At 47.6% G+C, this 21,099-nt stretch overlaps 1 protein-coding gene across 2 annotated transcripts in view; it reads left to right on the plus strand.

Annotated features, from left to right (window-relative positions):
* Positions 1-21,099, plus strand: part of abat (4-aminobutyrate aminotransferase) — a 244,185-nt gene that overhangs the window by 169,056 nt on the left and 54,030 nt on the right. For both annotated transcript variants that reach the window (XM_072481278.1, XM_072481277.1), the window contains exon 6: positions 12,263-12,312. In XM_072481278.1, the coding sequence (XP_072337379.1) occupies positions 12,263-12,312 (50 nt within the window). The remainder of the gene's footprint in view (positions 1-12,262; positions 12,313-21,099) is intronic.

Here is a 21,099-nt window from a genome sequence, read left to right on the forward strand (position 1 = left end):
TGGGACCCCATAAATAAAAAGATTCCCCCAGAGACACCCTGAATGAAGAGAATCCCCCCCCCACCCAGAGACCCCCTAAATATGGAGACACCCCTCAAACCCCCCAAAATATGGAGACCACCCACAGACTCCCCAGAAAAGAAACCCCTGTCAGGAAGCCCCCCCAAAAAAGAGACCCCTGTCTGGGAGCTAGAGAACAGTCCAGGCAGAGGCAGTGAAAAAAGTCACTGCTTTAACACTGACCTGTGCAATATATCTGCTGGCTCAGACACGGAAGCACTGTCAACTCCTGGAAAGAAAAAACAAGTCTCCTGTGTTTAAACTCTGACCTGTCAGCCATTCATTCATTTCTCTTTGATATTGATTTTACTAGGCTACGATTGACAGCTTCTCACACCAAAGTTATCAGCATTATTCCATTCATCTTCCTTCATGATTGAGTAACTCTGATGTGCTCTAACCGCAATGTTTATCAACAGCAAGCTTTGATTGACAGCTCCTGGACCACTTCAATCAGAATTAAGCACTGTCAATTTCTAGCTGACCACTTCAAAATCACTCAACCATGAAGAAAGGTGATTGAAAACCATTTAATTTTGTTTAAAGGGGTTGGGGGGGGGGGGGGGGGGTTGCAGCCATGGAACTTTGCTAGTGACTTGCTTCAAAGCTTTGACAAAGGGTCATCTGGACTCAAAACTTTAGCTCTTTTCTCTCCTTACGGATGCTGCCGGATCTGCTGAGATTTTCCAGCATTTTCTCTTTTGGTTACATTTTCAACTCTGTGAAATTAATGCACAGCAATCGATTCTAGTTTCTAGTTTCCTAAGTTCTGTTAACTCCAGACTTCATGGAAACTTCTCTTCATTTCTCCAGTTTTCTTAACTAGATGGACTTTAGGGGCGTCATTCTCCGACCCCCCGCCGGGTCGGAGAATGGCCGTTGGCCGCCGTGAATCCCGCCCCCCGCCCCCGCCGAAGTCTCCGCTCCCGGAGATTGGGCGGGGGCGGGAATCCGGCCGCGCCGGTTGGCGGGACCCCCCGCTGGATTCTCCGGCCCGGATGGGCCGAAGTCCCGCCCAGGAATTGCCTGTCCCGCCGGCGTAAATCAAACCTGGTATTTACCGGCGGGACCAGGCGGCGTGGGCGGGCTCCGGGGTCCTGGGGGGGGGGCGCGGGGCGATCTGACCGGGGGGTGCCCCCACGGTGGCCTGGCCCGTGATCGGGGCCCACCGATCCGCGGGCGGGCCTGTGCCGTGGGGGCACTCTTTCCCTTCCGCCTCCGCCACGGCCTCCACCATGGCGGAGGCGGAAGTGACTCTCCCCACTGCGCATGCACGGGAAACTGACAGCGGCCGCTGACGCTCCCGCACATGCGCTGGGAAACTGACAGCGGCCGCTGACGCTCCCGCGCATGCGCCGCATTTCCGCGCCAGCTGGCGGGGCAACAAACGCCATTTCCGCCAGCTGGCGGGGCGGAAATCCCTCCGGCGTCGGCCTAGCCCCTCAATGTTGGGGCTAGGCCGCCAAAGATGCGGAGACTTCCGCACCTTTTTGCCGGCGCGATGCCCGTCTGATTTGCGCCGGCTTTGGCGCCAGTCGGCGGGCATCCCGCCGTTGGGGGAGAATTTCGCCCTAGGTTTCCGGCATCTGTTTTCTTAACATTACTGGTTTATTTACTCTTCATGCCATGGCCTTCTCTAAGCACAATAGAATCACAGTTGGAATTGAAGCCAAACCCCATACATACTCCAGCATGAATTTAACCCTAGGTTTTACCCTTCCAGGCATGGAAACATTAAATGAAACCCACTTAAAAATATACCTTATTTCTAATGTTTACCAATACAAATATAAATCCCTTAAAGCTACCTTTATTTTCCTAACACAGGATAATCACTAGCAGCTATAGCGTTCTTTCAGAATGTAGGCCATCCAAATCCTTTTGAGTGACACTTCCTTGTTTGTCATGTAATTTCAATCAGCAGGAAATGATTTCAGTATTCAGAGGTTTAGTGGGATGTTAAACAGAGAGTGTCACTAGTGAAAGAGTGGCAACAGCAATAGGAATGGTGACACAATGAGAGATCACATGGTTCACTGCAGCAGTGAAAAAAAGAAGAGGTCAGTGGTTAATATTACATTATAATATAAAACAGAACATTGATACGTCGTTGTTAGACCTGTGACAAAATTAACTAGCATGTCTTCAGCTCCAAAGTGGAACCACAGATGGCAATGCAACAAGCTGTTTATATTTCAACTTGCATTGCCTATAGTTCAGATTTAGATGTTGGTGAAGTTATTCTGCTTCATAGTTCACATCCTAATATCTGTCTTTCGGAGGTAGTTACTACTGTATATATCTAAATCGAGCATAAAATTAAAAGAATAATTTGCTCTATTTTTCATTCTCCTACAGATCTCACATAGAGTTCCTTTCATACTCCTAATTAGCTGGCAAAGTAAAGCAGTTGTAGCTGTGAATTTTTCTTTGGCACCTCTTGCTTTCTCTGTAACACCCAACTGAGATTTCATTTACTTCAGGCTCCCGGGTTTACCTGATTTTCTTTCTGGGGTTAGGCCACAGATTAGCCCCTGCTGATCCCATTGACTGGCAGAGAAACAAGCCCCAGGCCCACTCCTTCTTATCCCCGAGGTTAACTGAGGACGAACAAAATTCACTCGATCACCTGAGTGAAATGATGTGATTAATTGCCTTGGGAAAAGGTAAACCTCAGGTGCTGAACCAATAGAGTTGCTAGCTTGCTGTACAATGTTGCGATGTGTCTCCAGCGGTAGTCCAATAATATTATACCACGAGAGAAATTGGTTAGATCAAATCTTAAAAGGTACATAGTAGGATCAGTATTAACTGCACCCCCCCCACCCCACCCACCCATTGTTAGAATTAAATTGGGCTCCCACGGTGCAATCGAGAACCTGATTTAAATTCACCAGTTAAATTTAAATAGTTTTCCCAGGCTTCAGTAAAAGGGAGACAGGAGCAGCCAGCAGCAGGTAAGTGACTTTTACATCTTTTCTTGTGCACCAGGAGGAACAAGAATTCATTTATCCCCTGCCCACCCAGTCTCTCAATCAAACCTTTTACCACCTGTGGCTTATCCTCGCTGCAACCTGTAATCCAAAATCTTGTAATCTCTTCTTTTTTTTAAATTTAGAGTACCCACTTAATTTTTTCCAATTAAGGGGCAATTTAGCATGGCCAATCCACCTAGCCTGCACTACTTTGGGTTGTGGTGGCGAAACCCAAGCAGACACGGGGAGAATGTGCAAACACCACACAGACAGTGACCAGAGCCGGGATCAAACCTGGGACCTCGGTGCCGTGAGACAGCAGTGCTAACCACTGCGCCACCGTGCTGCTCCTTAATCTCTCATTATTGATTGATGGTCTGACCCCCACATCCCATCTTTTCCCCTGGGATCTGACTCGCTCCCATCCACCACACCCCCACCTCCTCATCTCCCCCAAATCCTCCATTTCTTCCCTCCCTTCCAATCGGCAGTCTAAGACTTCCCACACCCTGCGTTCCCCCCCTTCCAGTAACCAGCCTGAGCCTCCCTGTCTTGCGATCCCTCATACCTGATTGCAGGTCTAACGTTTGGCTATAAACCTCCAACCACCACCACCTCCCTTCTTCCAGTCAATCTTCCCGGCAGCTGGGTAAATAACAGAATAAAGGAGTGTTAATGAAGCCTCATTGTTTAACTTTCAGTCCCATTAACTCCTCCAGAATTATAAGATTTAGTAATATTAATTTCCTTCAATTCCTCCTTCTCACTAGACCCTTGGTTCCCTAACATTTCTGAGAAGTTCTGTGTGGCTTCTTCTGTGAAGACAGAACTAAAGTGGTTATTTAATTGCTCTGTCTATTCTTTGCCCACTTATAAATTCTCCCATTACTAACTGTAGGGGCCTACATTTGTCTTCAGTAATCTTTTTTTTTTACATACTTGTCGAAGCACTTACAGTCTGCTTTTATGCTCCTTACAAGTTTACTCTCACACTCCCCTCTTAATCTCCTGGTCCTCCTTTGTTGAATTCTAAACTGCTCCCAAACCTCAGGTTTGCTACTTTTTCCAGCAACTTTATATGTTCCTCCTTGGGTCTAATAATATCCATAATTTAGTTTGTTCACCATGGTTGGGCACTTTTCCTGTTGTGTTTGTGCGCCATCAAGGAATGTGTAACTGTTGGCATACATGCATTGTTCATAAAATATTAGCTATTGCTATCCACTATCATGTCTTTTAATGAAGATCCCCAATCTATCTTAGCAAACTCACCCCTCATACCTTCGTAGTTTCCTTTGTTTAGATTTAGGATACTAGATTTGGATTGGACACTTTCCAACCTAATAAAGAATTTTATCATATTATGGTCACAGTTCCCTAAAGGACCCTGCGCAACATGATTATTAATTAACCCCTTCTCATTGCACCATACTAAATCTGCGATAGCCTTTACCGGCTGCATAAGCATGAGTGGGGCATAGACCTCTTTTGCATGTTTTGGTCTTTTTATTGATGTAGCACAGCTGTTATAAATTGGATTCCTGCAGCAGATGGACTGCAGCTGTTCAAGGAGGCTGCTCACTACCATCTTCTCAAGGTTAATTAGGGATGGGCAACAAACACATTGCCAGCGATGCTTACATTCCATAAACAAACTTTGAAAAAAAGAGAGAAGCAGATACTTTGAGAAATAATTCCAATTCGAACCAGACCCATGGTATATGTTTTTCATTCTGTGCGACTGCAAAGCAATTTCACTGATCACTGAGCTGCTGGTGAAACACTAAAATGAATCTCATATCCAATAATCCATCCACGCAATTTGTCGAATGCTAGCAATGATCCTGAAGATGATAATATTTTGTTGAATAGATTGTGTCTCATGGGTATTGATGAATCCAGCACATTCAGCTCTCTAATCGAGTTTCAACAAATAATGATGATGTGCACATGAATAGAGTGAAACCAATGTGATGTGAAATATTTACTCGTGAAATTTTAATTTGAAGAACACCCATGCCGCGTTTATTCTCTTAAATAAGTTAATGAGAATGGAGTGGGGCAAGGAAAGTTGTGGCTATGATGCAGAGCCTCTCTGTTTGACAAGGGGGGTTTATAGCTTGTTTATTCCTGCTGCATTGCTAGCTGAGCAGGATTCATCACGGAAATGTTTCCCCCACTGCGTTATTGCACGTGTCTCCTGTGCATGCCACCGGCATTTACAATTTTAATTGGAATTGCGTGGAAACCAGCAAAGGGCAAGAAAGCGGAAGTGGCGCTCACTTCCTGCCCTGCCATCGGGCACGGTTAGAATTCTGTCCTATTTGTGTGAAATAAATTCTAACAATATTTTCTTTCTGATGCAATATCAGCTGTCTTGTTTTTTTATTAATTTTATTCCTTTCTCCGAGTTACAAAACCAATGTGCAGAGTGGACAGGGGAAAGCCCCTAATCCATCTTCTTGCTTGCTCCAAAAAACAATTCAAATTCAAATTGAATCCAATTCATGGCTCTCTCAAAGGAGGCATACCAGATCCAAGCTGACAAGAACAAACATTACGTCTGAACTCAGGCTTGATCTTAGCCAAAAGGCTGAGTTGTCTGTTGCCATATGCAATGCTTTATTTTCAAGAGGTATCAGATTAGATTCATCACTGGAAAGTCTACATTAAGCTTTAGCTGACCTTTTGTTTTAACTTAGCCTTACCTTATTTGGCAATTCATATCACTTCTTGCTTAAGGCTTCAGATTAAGTTATTTGTAACATTGGAACTTTTTATCCCTGGAATTAAGCATGATAGGGCAATTGGGTGTGAGCATTAAATGCTGTCCTTGCCAGCGGCACCCACATCCCATAAATTAATTTTGAAAAAGATCGCACAGATTACAGAAATTTCGCCCATTGTTTTCTGTTACACCACATGTTATTTCTAGTTGTCATTTCTTTACCCTTTTTTTGAAAGTCAGTGCAAAGGGAGAGATGGTTAAGGAGGATTTCTGTGACTAAAAATGGAGAGTATGAGACATCAGCTATGTTGCAACAATGATGCCAAATATCAAAGTTGTTGAGTATGCAGCCATTTGTTTTGCAAATTTTAGCAATGAATATATTTATATCCTCCCCTGTAACTTTACATTAAAGGTAAAGGATATTCTAGCAGTTCTTCCGTAATCATAAAAGGGAAACACTGCTGCTGTCATTGGGATTAGTTTTAACGTTTGGGTGACAGACCAGGATCAGTTTAATGCCTTACTTGAAAAGTGTCCCTCAGTACTGCTTTGATGTGTCAGCCTAGATTATTGTGCTCAAGTCGTATATTGGAGCTTGAACTTACAACCTCCTATTTCAGAGGGATAATTGCTTTGACCATCCAACTGATACAGTATTCTGCCATCAAGATGCTCGTATGTATCAGTGGTGATTGTAGCTGTGACCTTCCTATCCAGAGGTATTTTCCAAGCCAGGGTGAAATTCGGATAGCAAATAATATGGTGATTAAAGGACCTGTATATATTACTGAATTGTTAATAATTCCTTCTCCATGAAATGGATTATATCATCGCACAAAGGGAGACATAGTCAGAATATTTGCTCCCAGGCTGCCACTAACCAGCATTGACTAAGTTAGGAGGGACAGCCAATGACAGGAAGCTGTAAATGGCAATAGACAGATTGAGTGACTGGGGAAAACGATGGCAGATGGAGTTCAATACCAGCAAATGTGAGGTCATTGACATTGCACTAAGAAACATAAATTGGCATATTTATCAAACAGCAAAAAATTAAACACTAGAGGTGCCAAAGAGACTAGGGAGTCCCAATTTCACAAATCATTAAAAACTGGATACAAATAAAAAAAGAATCAAAAACACTACTGGAATTATTTTGTCAGAGAGTGGTGAGCATGTGAAACTCACTACTAGAATTGTTTGAGGCAAATAGCATAGATGCATTTAAGGGCCAACTAGATAAGAACATGGGAAGAGGAAGGAATAGTAAGATATATTGATAGGGATGAAGAGTTAGGTAGGAGGAGGCTTGTATGGAATATGGACCTACTGAGCCATGTGGCCTACATCTCTACTTTATATGCTGTGTAATTCATTGTGCTATTGACATTTATCACAAGAGGGCTGAAATACCAAAGGGAGGAAGTCATGGGCCAGAATTTTACACTCTCCCCCCCACCCCTGGTGGGTTCTGAGGGGGGAAGGGGACGGCGGTGTAAAATTGCATGGATGGATTCCCTTTAGGTTCCCACCCGCCCCAACCCAGTTTCAATTTTATCATAGATTATCATAGAATTTACAGTGCAGAAGGAGGCCATTCGGCCCATCAAGTCTGCACCGGCTCTTGGAAAGAGCACCCTACCCAAGGTCAACACCTCCACCCTCTCCCCATAACCCAGTAACCCCACCCAACACTAAGGGCAATTTTGGACACTAAGGGAAATTTATCATGGCCAATCCACCTAACCTGCACATCTTTGGACTGTGGGAGGAAACCGGAGCACCCGGAGGAAACCCACGCACACACGGGGAGGATGTGCAGACTCCACACAGACAGTGACCCAAGCCGGAATCGAACCTGGGACCCTGGAGCTGTTAAGCAATTGTGCTATCCACAATGCTACCGTGCTGGGACAGACAAGGCCTTGGACACTGAAAAACACTTCTCGAATATCATGGCAGGCTCGAGGGGCAGCACTGTCTACTCATGCTCCTATTTTTTATGTTGTTAAGTTCCTTTATTCAAATTGGAGGGGGGGGGTGCAGCTCAAGTTTGGCAGAGTAACATGAGGTGTAGAGTTAAATTTGGCACAAAGGTAGCTTATATTGGCCTGTGTGGAGGCGACCGGGAGGTGATCTGATGGAACCTATTTAAAATGTTAAGAGGATTTGATAGGGGAGATGTGAAGAAACTATGTCCTCTGGTGGTGGAATCAAGAACTGCTCTTGCAGCCACAGTATTAAAATCAGAGCTGTGCAATTTAAGATCAAAATCAGGAGCTATTTTCCACACAAAGGGTAGAAATATGGAACTCTTTTCCCGAAAAGCCTTTCAAGACTGATAGATTTTGTTAAGTAAGGATGTCAAGGGATATGGAGTAAAGACAGGCAAATGGTGCTGAAGTACAGATCAGCCATCATCTAATAGACTGTTGGAGTAGCATTGAACGACTGAAACGGCCTATTCCCATTCCAGTTCGATTAGCCTTCTGTTTATTTATGATGATGTTAAAACTGTAAAGGGAAAACGGTAAGTTTGCTTTCCTGGAAAGTTGAGATTAGATGGGCCGAATCTGAAATCTTCTTCTGATGTTTGTGGCTGAACAAAAAAAACATTTTGGGTTTTTGTTGAACAGGGGTTTTAGCTCACCCTTTTGTAGGAGGATGGAAAGCCTAGGCGAAACCATTCATGACGGGGCCTTCCTCATTCTCTGTTTTTAGTTCTCTGACTTTAATTTCACCTGAACGACCTGCAGAGTTGGATACATTTAAATGAAAAAATGATGTTAGCCTGGTAATGCAAGTCACATTTCTGTCCATTTTCTCCGCAGCGTTGCTGAGAGTGAATAATTCCTCGCCAAAACAGGTGTGCAGCATTGCTAAAAGCGATGAAGCACTTGGAAAAATTTGAAGATCTAAAGCCAGACTGGCAATTGAGAGAGGGATGAATTGTCAGGTTTTGAATTATTAGGTGGTTGTTCTCTTCACCCGAGGATGAAAAATGTTTCTGTTCCTCAAGGCCTCTTTTTAAATTGCGATGGGCCTCTGCTTAATGCAACAACAGCTTTCACCCATGGTACCATGCCTCTCCCCTGTCATGTCAAGTTCCCAAGTGCAGTTGGGAATAATCCTTTTGGAAAATGAGAACAGGTTTGATGTCAGAAAACTTCCCCGGATAAATAGCAGGTGAGTGGGAGGGCACAAGCCCTACTGCAATGTACTTCTGACATTTATTGTGAAGGGTGGCATGATAACATAGTGGTTAGCACTGTTGCTTCACAGCGCCAGGGACCTGGGTTCGAATCCTGGCTTGGGTCACTATCTGTGCCGAGTCTGCACATTTCTCGACAGCGTCAACACGGCCCCAGGATCAGCAATTCTGGCCGCGCCAGCTGCTGATCCGGCCGTGGAATGGGCGCCGGGGGATGCGCGCATGCGCAGTTGTTCTGGCGTGAACCCGCGCATGCGCAGTCCAACCGGCGCAATTTCCGCGCGTGCGCGGTGTCTCTCTTGACCACGCAGGCCCCATCGCAACATGGCGCAGGAGTACAGGGGCCGGCGCGGCAGAAAGGAAGCTGGGAGACAGGGAGGCCGGCCCGCCAATCGATGGGCCCCCATCGCGAGCCAGGCCACATCGGAGCCCCCCCCTGGCCGCCCCCCGACCCTTCCACGGCCTCCATTTCTGTGGATTTACTCTCTGTAGTCAAATTGCTTACTGGGATGCTGTGTAAGCACTCACATGTAAAATACTAACTAGCTGTGGGACTTTACTCCCAACACAACAACAAATCGCTCCATAATTCACTCCACTAGTTAAATAAACAAACTGTAATCAGGAAATTCTACACAAGGGAATTCTTCAGACAAAATCAAAGGACAGTTGAAAATAAATACTTTAGAATCGTAAGGTAACATGCTGGGGATGACCTTTGACCAGCAGCTTAACGAGGCCAGCCATATAAATACTGTGGCTACAACGGTTAGGGGCTAGGAGTCCTGTGGCGAGTAACTCACCTCCTGACTCCCCAAAGCCTAACCAGAATCTCACCTAGAGAACTAAGTTTAGCTTTCATTCAAAATTATGGGTGCGTTTTCTCACCGTTTTGCACCTGCTGCTGATCCCGTTCCCCTGGATGCATAGTGGGAGTGGCCAAAAATGGAGTTTATGCCGGGCGCTTGCACCCGACCCACTACGTCCGCAAGGGCGTGATCCAGATAATCATATTTAAATGGGTTGTTAGGCTCATTTAAACTTGCACAGCCTGTTTGAGGCCGCAGACTCCCTGCTCTTGGTATTCTCTGACCACACTGGCCGGAGCAGTGCCCACATGCCAGGTTGGGTCTGCCAAGGGGTGGGGCTGAGGGGGGCCATGCCCATGAAAAGGGGTTGAAGCGGTGTTATGAAGGATGCGGCCCCGGAGTTAAATTTGGCTTTACTTCAATTCTGGGCAGATTCCTAGTTGGCACTGCCGTGATGGCACTGTGTGGTGAATGTATAATTACTGATAATTCACCAGTGCACTGTGTTATGTTATTAACCCTGTGAGCTCTACCTATGGGCCATTGTGTGGCTTCACCCACAGGGGATCTGTTTGGGCATGTACGGGCTTTGTCCATGGCTCCACCCCCTTTACAGGAGGTATAAGAGCTGTTGACCTGTGGGGCCGCCTTCAGTGTTGTACCGGTCACAGGCAGGCTCTGTTCTAAGCTGATTAATACCACGGTTTACTTCTCCACGTGTCTTCGAGTGAATTGATGGTCGCATCACACTGCCAGAGTGTGTATTCGGCATTGCCGGGGCCAGGCTGGCAGTGCCAAGCTGCCCATGTGCCAGGTTGGCACTGCAAAGGAACAGGGCCTTGAGGATATGCCCATGAAAGAGGGGGTGAAGGGAGTTAGAGGGAGTCGCAGAAAGGTTGAGTGTTGAAGGGGGAATTCCTGAAAGTGGGGGGTTCCTGAAAACAGGGGTGGGGGGGGGGGGGGGGGAGTGTAGAGATCGGGGCAGCCTTTCAAAATGGTGCCCCGATCCGTGAGAAGTTGGTCCTGCTGGCGAGCTCAGCTCCCCAGTACAGGAAAGCTTTCTAAGTGTGGCCTCGACAGGGAGAAACTCCCCAAGGCCCCCAAAAATAGCTGTGTCATTGAATAGTGGTATCAATCTCGGCACTGCAGCTGTCGAGGAACACCCTGCCGAATGTGTCCAAAGCAGGTGAATCGTGCCCCATGGACTGGTGTTTGCCCATGTGGATGGATTGTAATTATTTAACCGTGTTGTTCTTGACTGTTGTGACTTGATTGTTGCTAGATTGAGGTTTCTGTCGTGGAATTTGTTTTGAGACAAACTCAGTAATCTGCCTATTACATGCATTCTTTGATTTGCAACTTAAAGATCTGAGGCTAGATTTTCTGTAGCTCGATGCCGAAATTGGGATCGGCGCTTGGGTGGAGAATGGCTTCCGACGCCGGATCCGGGGCAGGCGGAGATTTGACGGCAGCCCACGATGCTCCACCCCCTCCAGACCGGCGTCATCGGGACAGGCGCAGTCGCAAGGCCGTCGGCACGTGTGGTCCCAGCGTGGGCCACGTGTGGTCCCAGCGGTCGGGAACCCTGCGCGACCAGTGCAGACCGTCAGCCCTGCGCATGCGCGGCCTAGGACTCGCCGATTCTCCGCCCGTTTTCCACGTGGTCTGCGGGTGGTTCACGTGGCGCCGGTGCTAGCCCCTCACCTTTCGCGCCACTTTTCCTGTTGTGAACCACCCGCAGATTCTCCGTTGGTGCCAGTACATAGCTGAGAATTCCGCCCCTGATAGCTTTCTTGTAACTTAGTTAAAAAGAAACTTGCAGATCCTGAATTTAATTTCATGTGTTTAATTTAAAACAATATCTGTTTGAGACATACCAATAATTTTGTGGTTGATCTCCACCTGTTTTCTAAATGCCAGTGCTTGGGCATGTCTGAATCTGAAAGGGTTTTTTTTTCATAGATACAGTGCAGAAGGAGGCCATTCGGCCCATCGAGTCTGCACCGGCTCTTGGAGAAGAGCACCCTACCCAAGGTCAACACCTCCACACCCTATATCCCCATAACCCAGCAACCCCACCCAACACTAAGGGCAATTTTGGACATTAAGGGCAATTTATCATGGCCAATCCACCTAACCTGCACATCTTTGGACTGTGGGAGGAAACCGGAGCACCCGGAGGAAACCCACGCACACACGGGGAGGACGTGCAGACTCTGCACAGACAGTGACCCAAGCCGGAAACGAACCTGGGACCCTGGAGCTGTGAAGCAATTGTGCTATCCACTATGCTACCGTGCTGCCCACGTGTGTAGCATTAGGGTGTATAGCATTATCTTCCAGACGAAAACTGGTTTATATTTGATGTGTGAACTGGAGTTTCTTGACTCAAAACGTTGTAGAGTGAACTAAAAATCCCAAGTTGCAATGAATATATAGTCAAGGCATACTGATAATGTATTTTTTAATGTTATAGGTTACAACCATCCTGCACTGGTGAAAGTACTGCAGAATCCACAGAATGTGGTAAGTATGTCCTTTCATTAATTGCCCTTGTTTATTTTCTCGCCCTCTTTGGGGCAAAGCACACTAGCCCCTTGCTGAGAGGCTGACCAATCAACTGTAATGTTCTGTCAGTGCAGCCACCAAACTAATAAGCACCATATTTGCAATGCCCATGAACAAATGGCCCGCCATCGTTTCATCTGCCCTTTTCCTTAATGTCTCTCATGACCGGCACCTGAGGATAGGAATATATTATTTGGAGAAATGGGACACACAGCCCTGTATGCTGCCACCGGCTGATGCTACATCAATATTCTGCATCCCACCGCATTTTTATATTTTAAATTAAAGTTGAATTGGGATTTTGAAATCTTCTTCCTTTTGCCAGTTTTAAAAGAAAGAATATTTCACCGCTTTCTGTATGAATGCAGAGTAAGGAAACGTTGGTTCACTGCATGCATGTGAGAATTCAACTCCAAATCGTTTCCCCAGCGGTGGGATGGGTGAGCTACGCAATATGCTGTAGACGCCAGAGGGACCGGAAGATCCCACCAACAGCCAATGCCTAGCTGCCTCTGCCCCGGAAAACACGCCACCGGGGCAGGAAAATCCCACCCGTTCAGTTTTAACTGGTTGCCTGAGTTAATCCACCAGACAAAGGCAGCAGGAAAAGAAGCTGTGGCCTGAAGAAACTCAAACGAGGACTCTCAAGAAAAGCTTTGGCCTGCCAGAAATTGAACCGGCCACCTACATGGTGCCAGTAGACAACCTCTGGGCGATGCTATTTTTCCTGATCTCCCATCCATTTATAGCAGGAAGCGAGGCAGTGGGATTTGACTGAGGCCCAGGAGTTAAATTTGACCTTGCTTCAATTCTGGAGCAATGACAGAGTTTCCAACTCACCACACTACCCATCTGCCCAAAACCTGTTGTGTGTTAAAATCAGAGTTACATACCCTCAGTTAGAAAACAGTTTTTACTACCTAAGAGGGCTTGGAAGAGGGGTGGCAACTGAGGCGGCATGTGGCAAACGGTGAGGATTTGGGAGAGGGAAGCAGTGAACGGGAGAGTCAGGAGAGCCAGCGAGTGAAACTGCTGTTTGCTTAAAAAAAAACAGAATGCGCAGTTAATGCACGAAAGCAAAAATGGAGATACTACTATTTGGGGAACTTCCCTAATTAACAAGGTGCACGGAAACAAAAACGTACCATTAGAAGGCACTTGGAACAGAAAATACCTATATTACATACAATTCTGGGGCGAAATTCTCCAGTATCGGCGCGATGTCCGCCGACCGGCGCCAAAAACGGCACAAATCAGTCCAGCATCGCGCCGCCCCAAAGGTGCGGAATCCTCCGCATCTTGGGGGGCCGAGCCCTAACCTTGAGGGGCTAGGCCCGCGCCGGACTGATATCCGCCCCGCCAGCTGGCGGAAAAGGCCTTTGGTGCCCCGCCAGCTGGCGCGGAAATGACATCTCCGGGCGGCGCATGCGCGGGAGCGTTAGCGGCCACTCACGGCATCCCCGCGCATGCGCTGTGGAGGGAGTCTCTTCCGCCTCTGCCATGGTGGAGACCGTGGCGAAGGCGGAAGGAAAAGAGTGCCCCCACCGCACAGGCCCGCCCGCGGATCGGTGGGCCCCAATCGCGGGCCAAACCACCGTGGGGGCACCCCCCGGGGCCAGATCGCCCCGTGACCCCCCCCCCCAAGGACCCCGGAGCCCGCCCGCGCCGCCTTGTCCCGCCGGTAAGGTAGGTGGTTTAATCCACGCCGGCGGGACAGGTATTCTAGCTGCGGGACTTCGGCCCATCCGGGCTGGAGAATCGCCGGGGGGGGGGCGCCAACCGGCGCGGCGCGATTCCCGCCCCTGCCGAATATGTGTGCCGGAGAATTCAGCAACCGGCGGGGGCGGGATTCACGCCAGCCCCCGGTGATTTTCCAACCCGGCGGGGGGTCGGGGAATCTCGCCCCTGGTCTCCATATTGCAAAAAGAAAATAGAGGCTCTGGAGAAGATTTATAGGCAATGTTCCCTCACACCCAGAGGTTCACACACAAGCCAAGAACAAACCAGCTTTTTAAGTTACCGTGTGTGCAGCCACGGCAAAATATTTAATAGGCACATGCACTCAAATGAATAGGCCGCCCACAACACCAGAACTGAAAGGATATACTGTGGCAGCGTAGTGGTATTGTCACTGGACTGGTGATCCACAGAGACCCAGGATCCCTCTGGATCTGAGTTCAGATCCCACCACAACAGATGGTGAAATTTGAATTCAATAGAAATCTGGAATTAAAATCCTAATGATGACCGTGAAACCATTTGTCGATTGTTGTTAAAACCCATCTGGTTCATTGATGTCCTTTAGGAAATCTGCCATCCTGACCTGGTCTGGCGGTATGTGACTCCAGATCCACAACAATGTGGTTGACTCTGAAATGGAACAGCAAATCACAGTGGTTAGCACTGCTGCCTACGGTGTTGAGCATCCGGGTTCGAAACCCGGCCCTGGGTCACTGTCCGTGTGGAGTTTGCAAATTCTCCCCGTGTCTGCATAGGTTTCACCCCATAACCCAAAGATGTGCAGATTAGGTGGATTGGCCACGCTAAATTGCCCCTTAATTGAAAAAAAAAAATTGGGTACTCTAAATTTAAGAAGAAGAAAAAAGAAAGAAAAACTGAGATAGACAGGAAGGGTTTTAGCAGTGTCTTAAAGAAAAAGTGAGAGGGACATCTCACTAGAGTTCAGGGCCTAGGCAGCAAGAGACACAACTACCAACGGTAGAGTGGTTAAATCAGGTATGCGCAAGAGACCAGAATTGGGTGAGCACAGATTTCTCTGAGGGTTTTCAAGCTGGAGGTGGTTGCAGAGTTAGGAAGAGGGCAAGACCATGAAGGAATTTGAAAACACAGGTGAGAATTTTAAAATCGAGGTGTGGCTGGACCACAGGCAATTGTAAGGCAGAGAGCTCAGGGGTGATAGGTGAATAAGACTTGGGTGTGAATTAGGATAAGGGGCAGCAGCGGATTTGGATGTGTTCAAGTTTAAGGAGGGTCAAAGATAGGGGCCGGGATTCTCCGCCGGCATGATTCTCCGTTTTGCCGGCGCCCGGGGGTTTCCCGACGGCGTAGGGCTGCCCCACAATGGGAAACCCCATTGACCGGCCGGCTTAACCGAGGATCCCGCTGGCGGGTTGGGGCTGAAATGTGGCCCGGCGGGGCGGAGAATCCCGCCCAGGAAGCTGGTAAGGAGAGTATTGAGGTAGTTACCTAAAGAACAAATGGGTCGAAAGAATGGAGAAACCTTTTCTTGCACAGGAGCTCTGAGAACATGACACAGTGGTCGGAACAGAATTCAAATTAACTTTTTAAAGGGAAAATGGATTGATACTTGAAAAAGAAAAATATAAAAGATATATTGAAAGGGCAAGGAAATGGAACTAAATGGCACACACTTTCAGCGAACTAACACCAGTATAATGGACGTGACTTCCTTTTGATGTTGCCTAATTCGATAATGCTAAATCGCATGCTTTGTGTTAACGATAAAGGAAATCATGCAACATTCTAATGAGGAAGTAATTCAGGTGTCTCAAGTACGGAAAACCAAGATGTTCACAATTTAGTTCATTGAGAAATTCATGTAAAATGCCAAAGATAGGTAAGAATATCATGCCGATTGAAAAGATTAGGAAATAAAGCAAGTCAAACCAAGATACTTTAGAAGGTTCTGCTCAGATAGCCAAGAGAGATAGCTTGCACTGTTCATAGATTTCAACACAGTGGAGATGGACGGGGAAGATAAAGCCCATAAATGTGATAGTTCGGAGCTCGGGAGGAACAGTAGAGGAATGATAAGACAAACAATGACAATTGTACCAATGAATGAGGCAATAAAGGACTTTAACAGAGAGAGAAGTTGGAGACTGGAATGAGAGAAGGGATCGCTTTAAGTGGTGCTGTAATAATCTCCTTATATATGGAAGCACTGTAATGATAGCAGAACCTAAAGAATAAATGTGATAAAAAATTCCAGAAACTGTTAAGAATTGCATGAAGGAGGCTGGAAAAGAAACCATGCCACTAAATGGCAAATCTGGTTATGAAATGGGAATGGAGAACTTTCGTGGAAGAGAAAAAAACAACACTGGACAAAAATGATTAAAAAGAAACCAATTACTCACATGACCTTGTAAATTATTCCAGGTAAATAAAAATGTTTCACGTAGGTAAAAACAATACACATATAAGTAATAAATAAAATGTTAGAACTAATATTTTGTCTCAATGATGTTTGAAGTTTAATAGTTCTGTTTTCTATTTCAAAACAGGGATCAAACTAATAAACAAAAGAATTCTGTTTAAAGAATCCACATATTGATATATAATTCTAAAACCACATACTATATTTACAGTTCTATTTACAGATTTATGAAGGAATAGTCTACCATGACTTCTTTCTTTCATCTTTTTAAAATTATTGTCACAAGTAGGCTGCAATGAAGTTACTGTGAAAATCCCCTAGGCACCACACGCCGGCGCATGTTCGGGTATACTGAGGGAAAATTCAGAATGTTCAATTCACCGAACAAACGCATTATTCGGGACTTGTGGGAGGAAACCGGAGCACCCGGAGGAAACCCACATAGACATGGGGAGAATATGCAGACTCCACACAGACAGTGACCCAAGCAGGAATCGAGCGGTGAAACAACAAAGAGACTTGAAAATGCAGATGACAATTTTACATCATAAAAATTCGAAGGACAGAAAGCCAATGCAAGTCAGAGAGAATGAAAGTGATAGGCAGGCAGGACTTGGTGAAAGATAAAGAGACCAGTCAGGAGGACACTGGAATCTCAGCTTTATTGGCAGCAAATTGACTGAGGTAGTAACAGAGATGGACAGTGATATGGAGCTGGTAATAGGCTTTCATTGTGATGGATACGATGCAAGAGGCTTGACTCAAGGTTGAACAGTCTGCCAGAGTTGTGAACGGTCTAGTTCAGCCTGTCACTGGAGCTGGAAAAGCTTATCAAAGTGTGTCAGGAGTCTGAATGATGGAAATTGTAGGTGGTTGAGTGATGGGGGTGTGACGATTTGAGCAATTGTTGAAGCTACTGGTGTAGTTGTTAGAATATGACATTTGAGGATGCATTCACTGACCTTGACGATTTCTGTGAGGTTATTGATCTTCTTGCAGCACTTCATCCAAGTCCTCTGAACCTGACTCCTGGCATTGACCTCCACAGTTGTCTTCCCACTGCCTTTTGACTGTGTCTGAAGGGTCTGCTGACCCCCAGCAGACGCAGGCGGCCATTTTTCCCCGCGACGCTGGTCCGACGCCCTCCCGCGATGCACCCAAACGGTGGGAACGGCCCCGTCAGGTTCTGCGCGGCGCAGGCCGGAGAATCGCTCGGGACACCCAAAATGGCGATTCTCCGCTACACTCGCTATTCTCCGGCCCGGATGGGCCGAGCGGCCTGCCCAAAACAACGTCTTCCCGCTGGCGCCATCCACACCTGGTCGCTGCCGGCGGGAACAGCGCGGGAACGCTGGGGGGCGGCCTGTGGGGGGGGCGAGGGGGGTTCTTTCACCGGGGTTGCACTCAAAAGGGGTCTGGCCCGCGATCGGTGCCCACCGATCGGCGGACCGGCCTCTCTGAAGGAGGACCTCCTTTCCTCCGCCACCCCGCAAGATCCATCCGACATTTTCTTGCGGGGCAGCCTCGGGGAGGACGGCAACCACGCATGCGCTGGGTCGGAGAATCGCCGGGGCTGGCGTGAATCCCGCCCCCGCCGGTTGCCGAATTCTCCGGCACCGGATATTCGGCGGATGCAGGAATTGCGCCGCGCTGGTCGGCGGAGTCCCGCTGCTGTCTGCCAATCCCGGCGGCGAGAATCACACCACCTCTCTTACCGGAGGGACTAGGCGGCGTGGACGGGGTCCTGGGGGGGGGGGGGGGGCGATCTGGCTCCGGGGGGTGCCCCCACGGTGGCCTGGCCCTCAATCGGGGCCCACCGATCCGCGGGCGGGCCTGTGCCGTGGGGGCACTCTTTTCCCTCAGCCACAGCCTTCACCATGGCTGACGCATAAGAGACAGCTCCCTGCGCATGTGCGAGGATGACGTCAGCAGCCGCTGATACTCCCGCGCATGTGCGGACTTCCGCCGGCCGGCAAAGTCCTTTCGGCCCCGGCTGGTGTGGCGCCGAATGCCTTTCCTGGCGGCGCACCAACCACTCCGGCGCGGGGCTAGCCCCTCAAGGTGAGGGCTTGGCCCCTAAAGGTGCGGAGAAATCCGCACCTTTGGGGCGACCTGACGCCAGAGTGGTTCCCGCCACTCCATCCCGCCGGGGGACCCCGCCCTGCCGGGTAGGGGAGAATCCCAGCCCTGATGTGTGACTTCCTCTTGTGCTGTGATGGAAGCTGAGGCGTCAGCCGTTAGACCCAGCATCTTGGTTGAATCCACAAGTGTTCCCATGGAGTTACTGAAAGGAGGGCACCAAGTTCTAATAATAATAATCGCTTATTGTCACAAGTAGGCTTTAATGAAGTTACTGTGAAAAACCTTTAGTCGCCACATTCCGGCGCCTGTTCGGGGAGGCCGGAACAGGCACCGGAATGTGGCAACTAGGGGCTTTTCATGGTAACTTCATTGAAAACTACTTGTGACAATAAGCGATTATTATTATTATTGGAACTTGGTGCCCTCCTTTCAGTAACTCCATTCTGTGAAAGTTCTGTGAAAGGCCGTGGGCCAAGTTGGTGCTGGAGCCCTCCATGTTCCTCAACACTGGCTGCAGGTTTTCTGACAGGTCTGCCAATGCACCAGGCACTGCATGCTGTGAATTGTGCAAAGCCATCAGCCTTATTTTGTAATACACCTCACCAAAGAGTTCATCGGAGTCCTCCACAGCAGAACTCATTGCAACCTTGGCCTCTGGCCCACCGACACTGTGTAGCACCTATGCCCGTGTTATCACATACAGATCCTGCCTCTTAGTTTTAATTCCTCTAAAGTACACACGGCATCAATATCTGAGCTGGGGGCTGGTGAGTATGATAGACTTTCTTCTGTGTTGCTCTCTTCCTGTGATTCCACTTTCTTCATTTTCGCCACTGCCTGACCAGGTTGCACTTCTTGGGTACCCGGAAGGAGAAAGGCGAGGGTTGTGGAGAGGGAGAGAAAGTATGAGGTGAACATTTACACCATCTGCAGCTTGCAAGTCAGAAGAGATTGTGGGATGAAGGGCAAGTGGGATATGAAAAGGAGAAATTGATACAAACATACCATCATCTTCGACCAGTTTCTGAGCCCATGTTGGTCACAGCCCCAGACATAACCATGGGGTAAGGATATGGTGCTGTGACGTTCCCCTGGCAGTAATGCACCACCTTTCTTGTAAAAGAGAGGGAAGTATGTTTAGTAACTTGAGGAAGCCAGCGACAGGAGAACAGAAGTTTATTTAACTATATACAATATTCTACTCAAGCCAGCATCTCGCTCTCAGTACAGTCCTTGCTGGGATAACTAACCACACCAGGCCCTGCTTTGGGCCGGCTTTTATATTTGTTTGTAATGAGCTCCAGCTGGGTGGCCTCGACCCCCTATCTTGGAAGCTTGTACTCCACAAGTCCTACGGGGAGATCAACAATGGTTTCCCCGTGGTCCTCGTGGGGTTTATAACTGTGTGTAAATGAGTATGGGTGATGCAGTCATCATGGACAAATGGCAGTATTACAAACTTTACACTGCATCACATAAACAGCAAGTAATTCACATTTTAAAAAATGTCACAGCTACACTGACACTAAATGTGAGACTTGCAGCAGTGCTAAGTGTATGAAGGTGAGGCAAAACTATGAATGTTAGGTATGAGGTCTTAATTAATTGAGATTGCTGGTAGGTGAGTGATGGGAGGCATGGTGAATGAGCACTGTGTGAGGAATGTGGTGCAATCATTAGAATATTGCATTTGGGGATGCATTTATTGACCTCGACTCTTGCTGTGAGGTCAATGAACTTCTTGCAGCACTGAAACCAGGGCCTATGAGCTGTACCCAGTGGCATTCACTGCCACACTGATCTGATCCCACTGCCTTTTGAGTTTGTATCTGAAGGGCCTCCTGGCCCCCTGCAGGTGGATACCATTTCCCTGCAGCTCCTCGGCCAAAGCCTTCAGTGCAGCATTGAAAGAGCACAGGCTCCAAGAGTTTCCAATGTGTGCCATTCTTCTTTCCTCCCGGGTCAATCATCAGTTTTGCAATGATTACCAGCTCCAGCGACAACGCAATTCTCCTTTAAGAGGGGCACTCTGAATTTAAGCAGCAAAGGCTAGCTTGAGCACATGCTAGCGTCTCATGATTTTGTGTATTCGATGCAGCCAATAGATAAGGACCGTAGCGCTGGCTAGACGCTACAATCATCTAACTTAGCACAACGTTTGTGTGCTGCCTCTATCGATAGCAATGGGCGTGAGTTAATAATGCGTGGCGGTCCCTCCGCTCATTTTCGGGTTTCACCAAGTTACACAACCTAATAGTTTTTAAAAACTTACTGTTCACCTTTGTGACATTAGCATTACAAAATTGTTTCAATAGGGACTGGCAGTTCAGCATAGACTCCAACCTATTGTGAGTAAGGTCATGGAGATGTACTAGAGTAACAATATAAAAACCTTATGCTTAGTACAAGCCTCAACCTTTAAATGTAACACTTTATATAAAGTAACAACAAACCACAACTGTTCATGTCCCAATCCAGGAACTTGTTGGCCACAGGAGCATGCAAGCCAGAGGGTAATAATG

This window comes from Scyliorhinus torazame, chromosome 17 (assembly GCF_047496885.1).
Source record: "Scyliorhinus torazame isolate Kashiwa2021f chromosome 17, sScyTor2.1, whole genome shotgun sequence".
NCBI classification, from domain to species: Eukaryota; Metazoa; Chordata; class Chondrichthyes; order Carcharhiniformes; family Scyliorhinidae; genus Scyliorhinus; species Scyliorhinus torazame.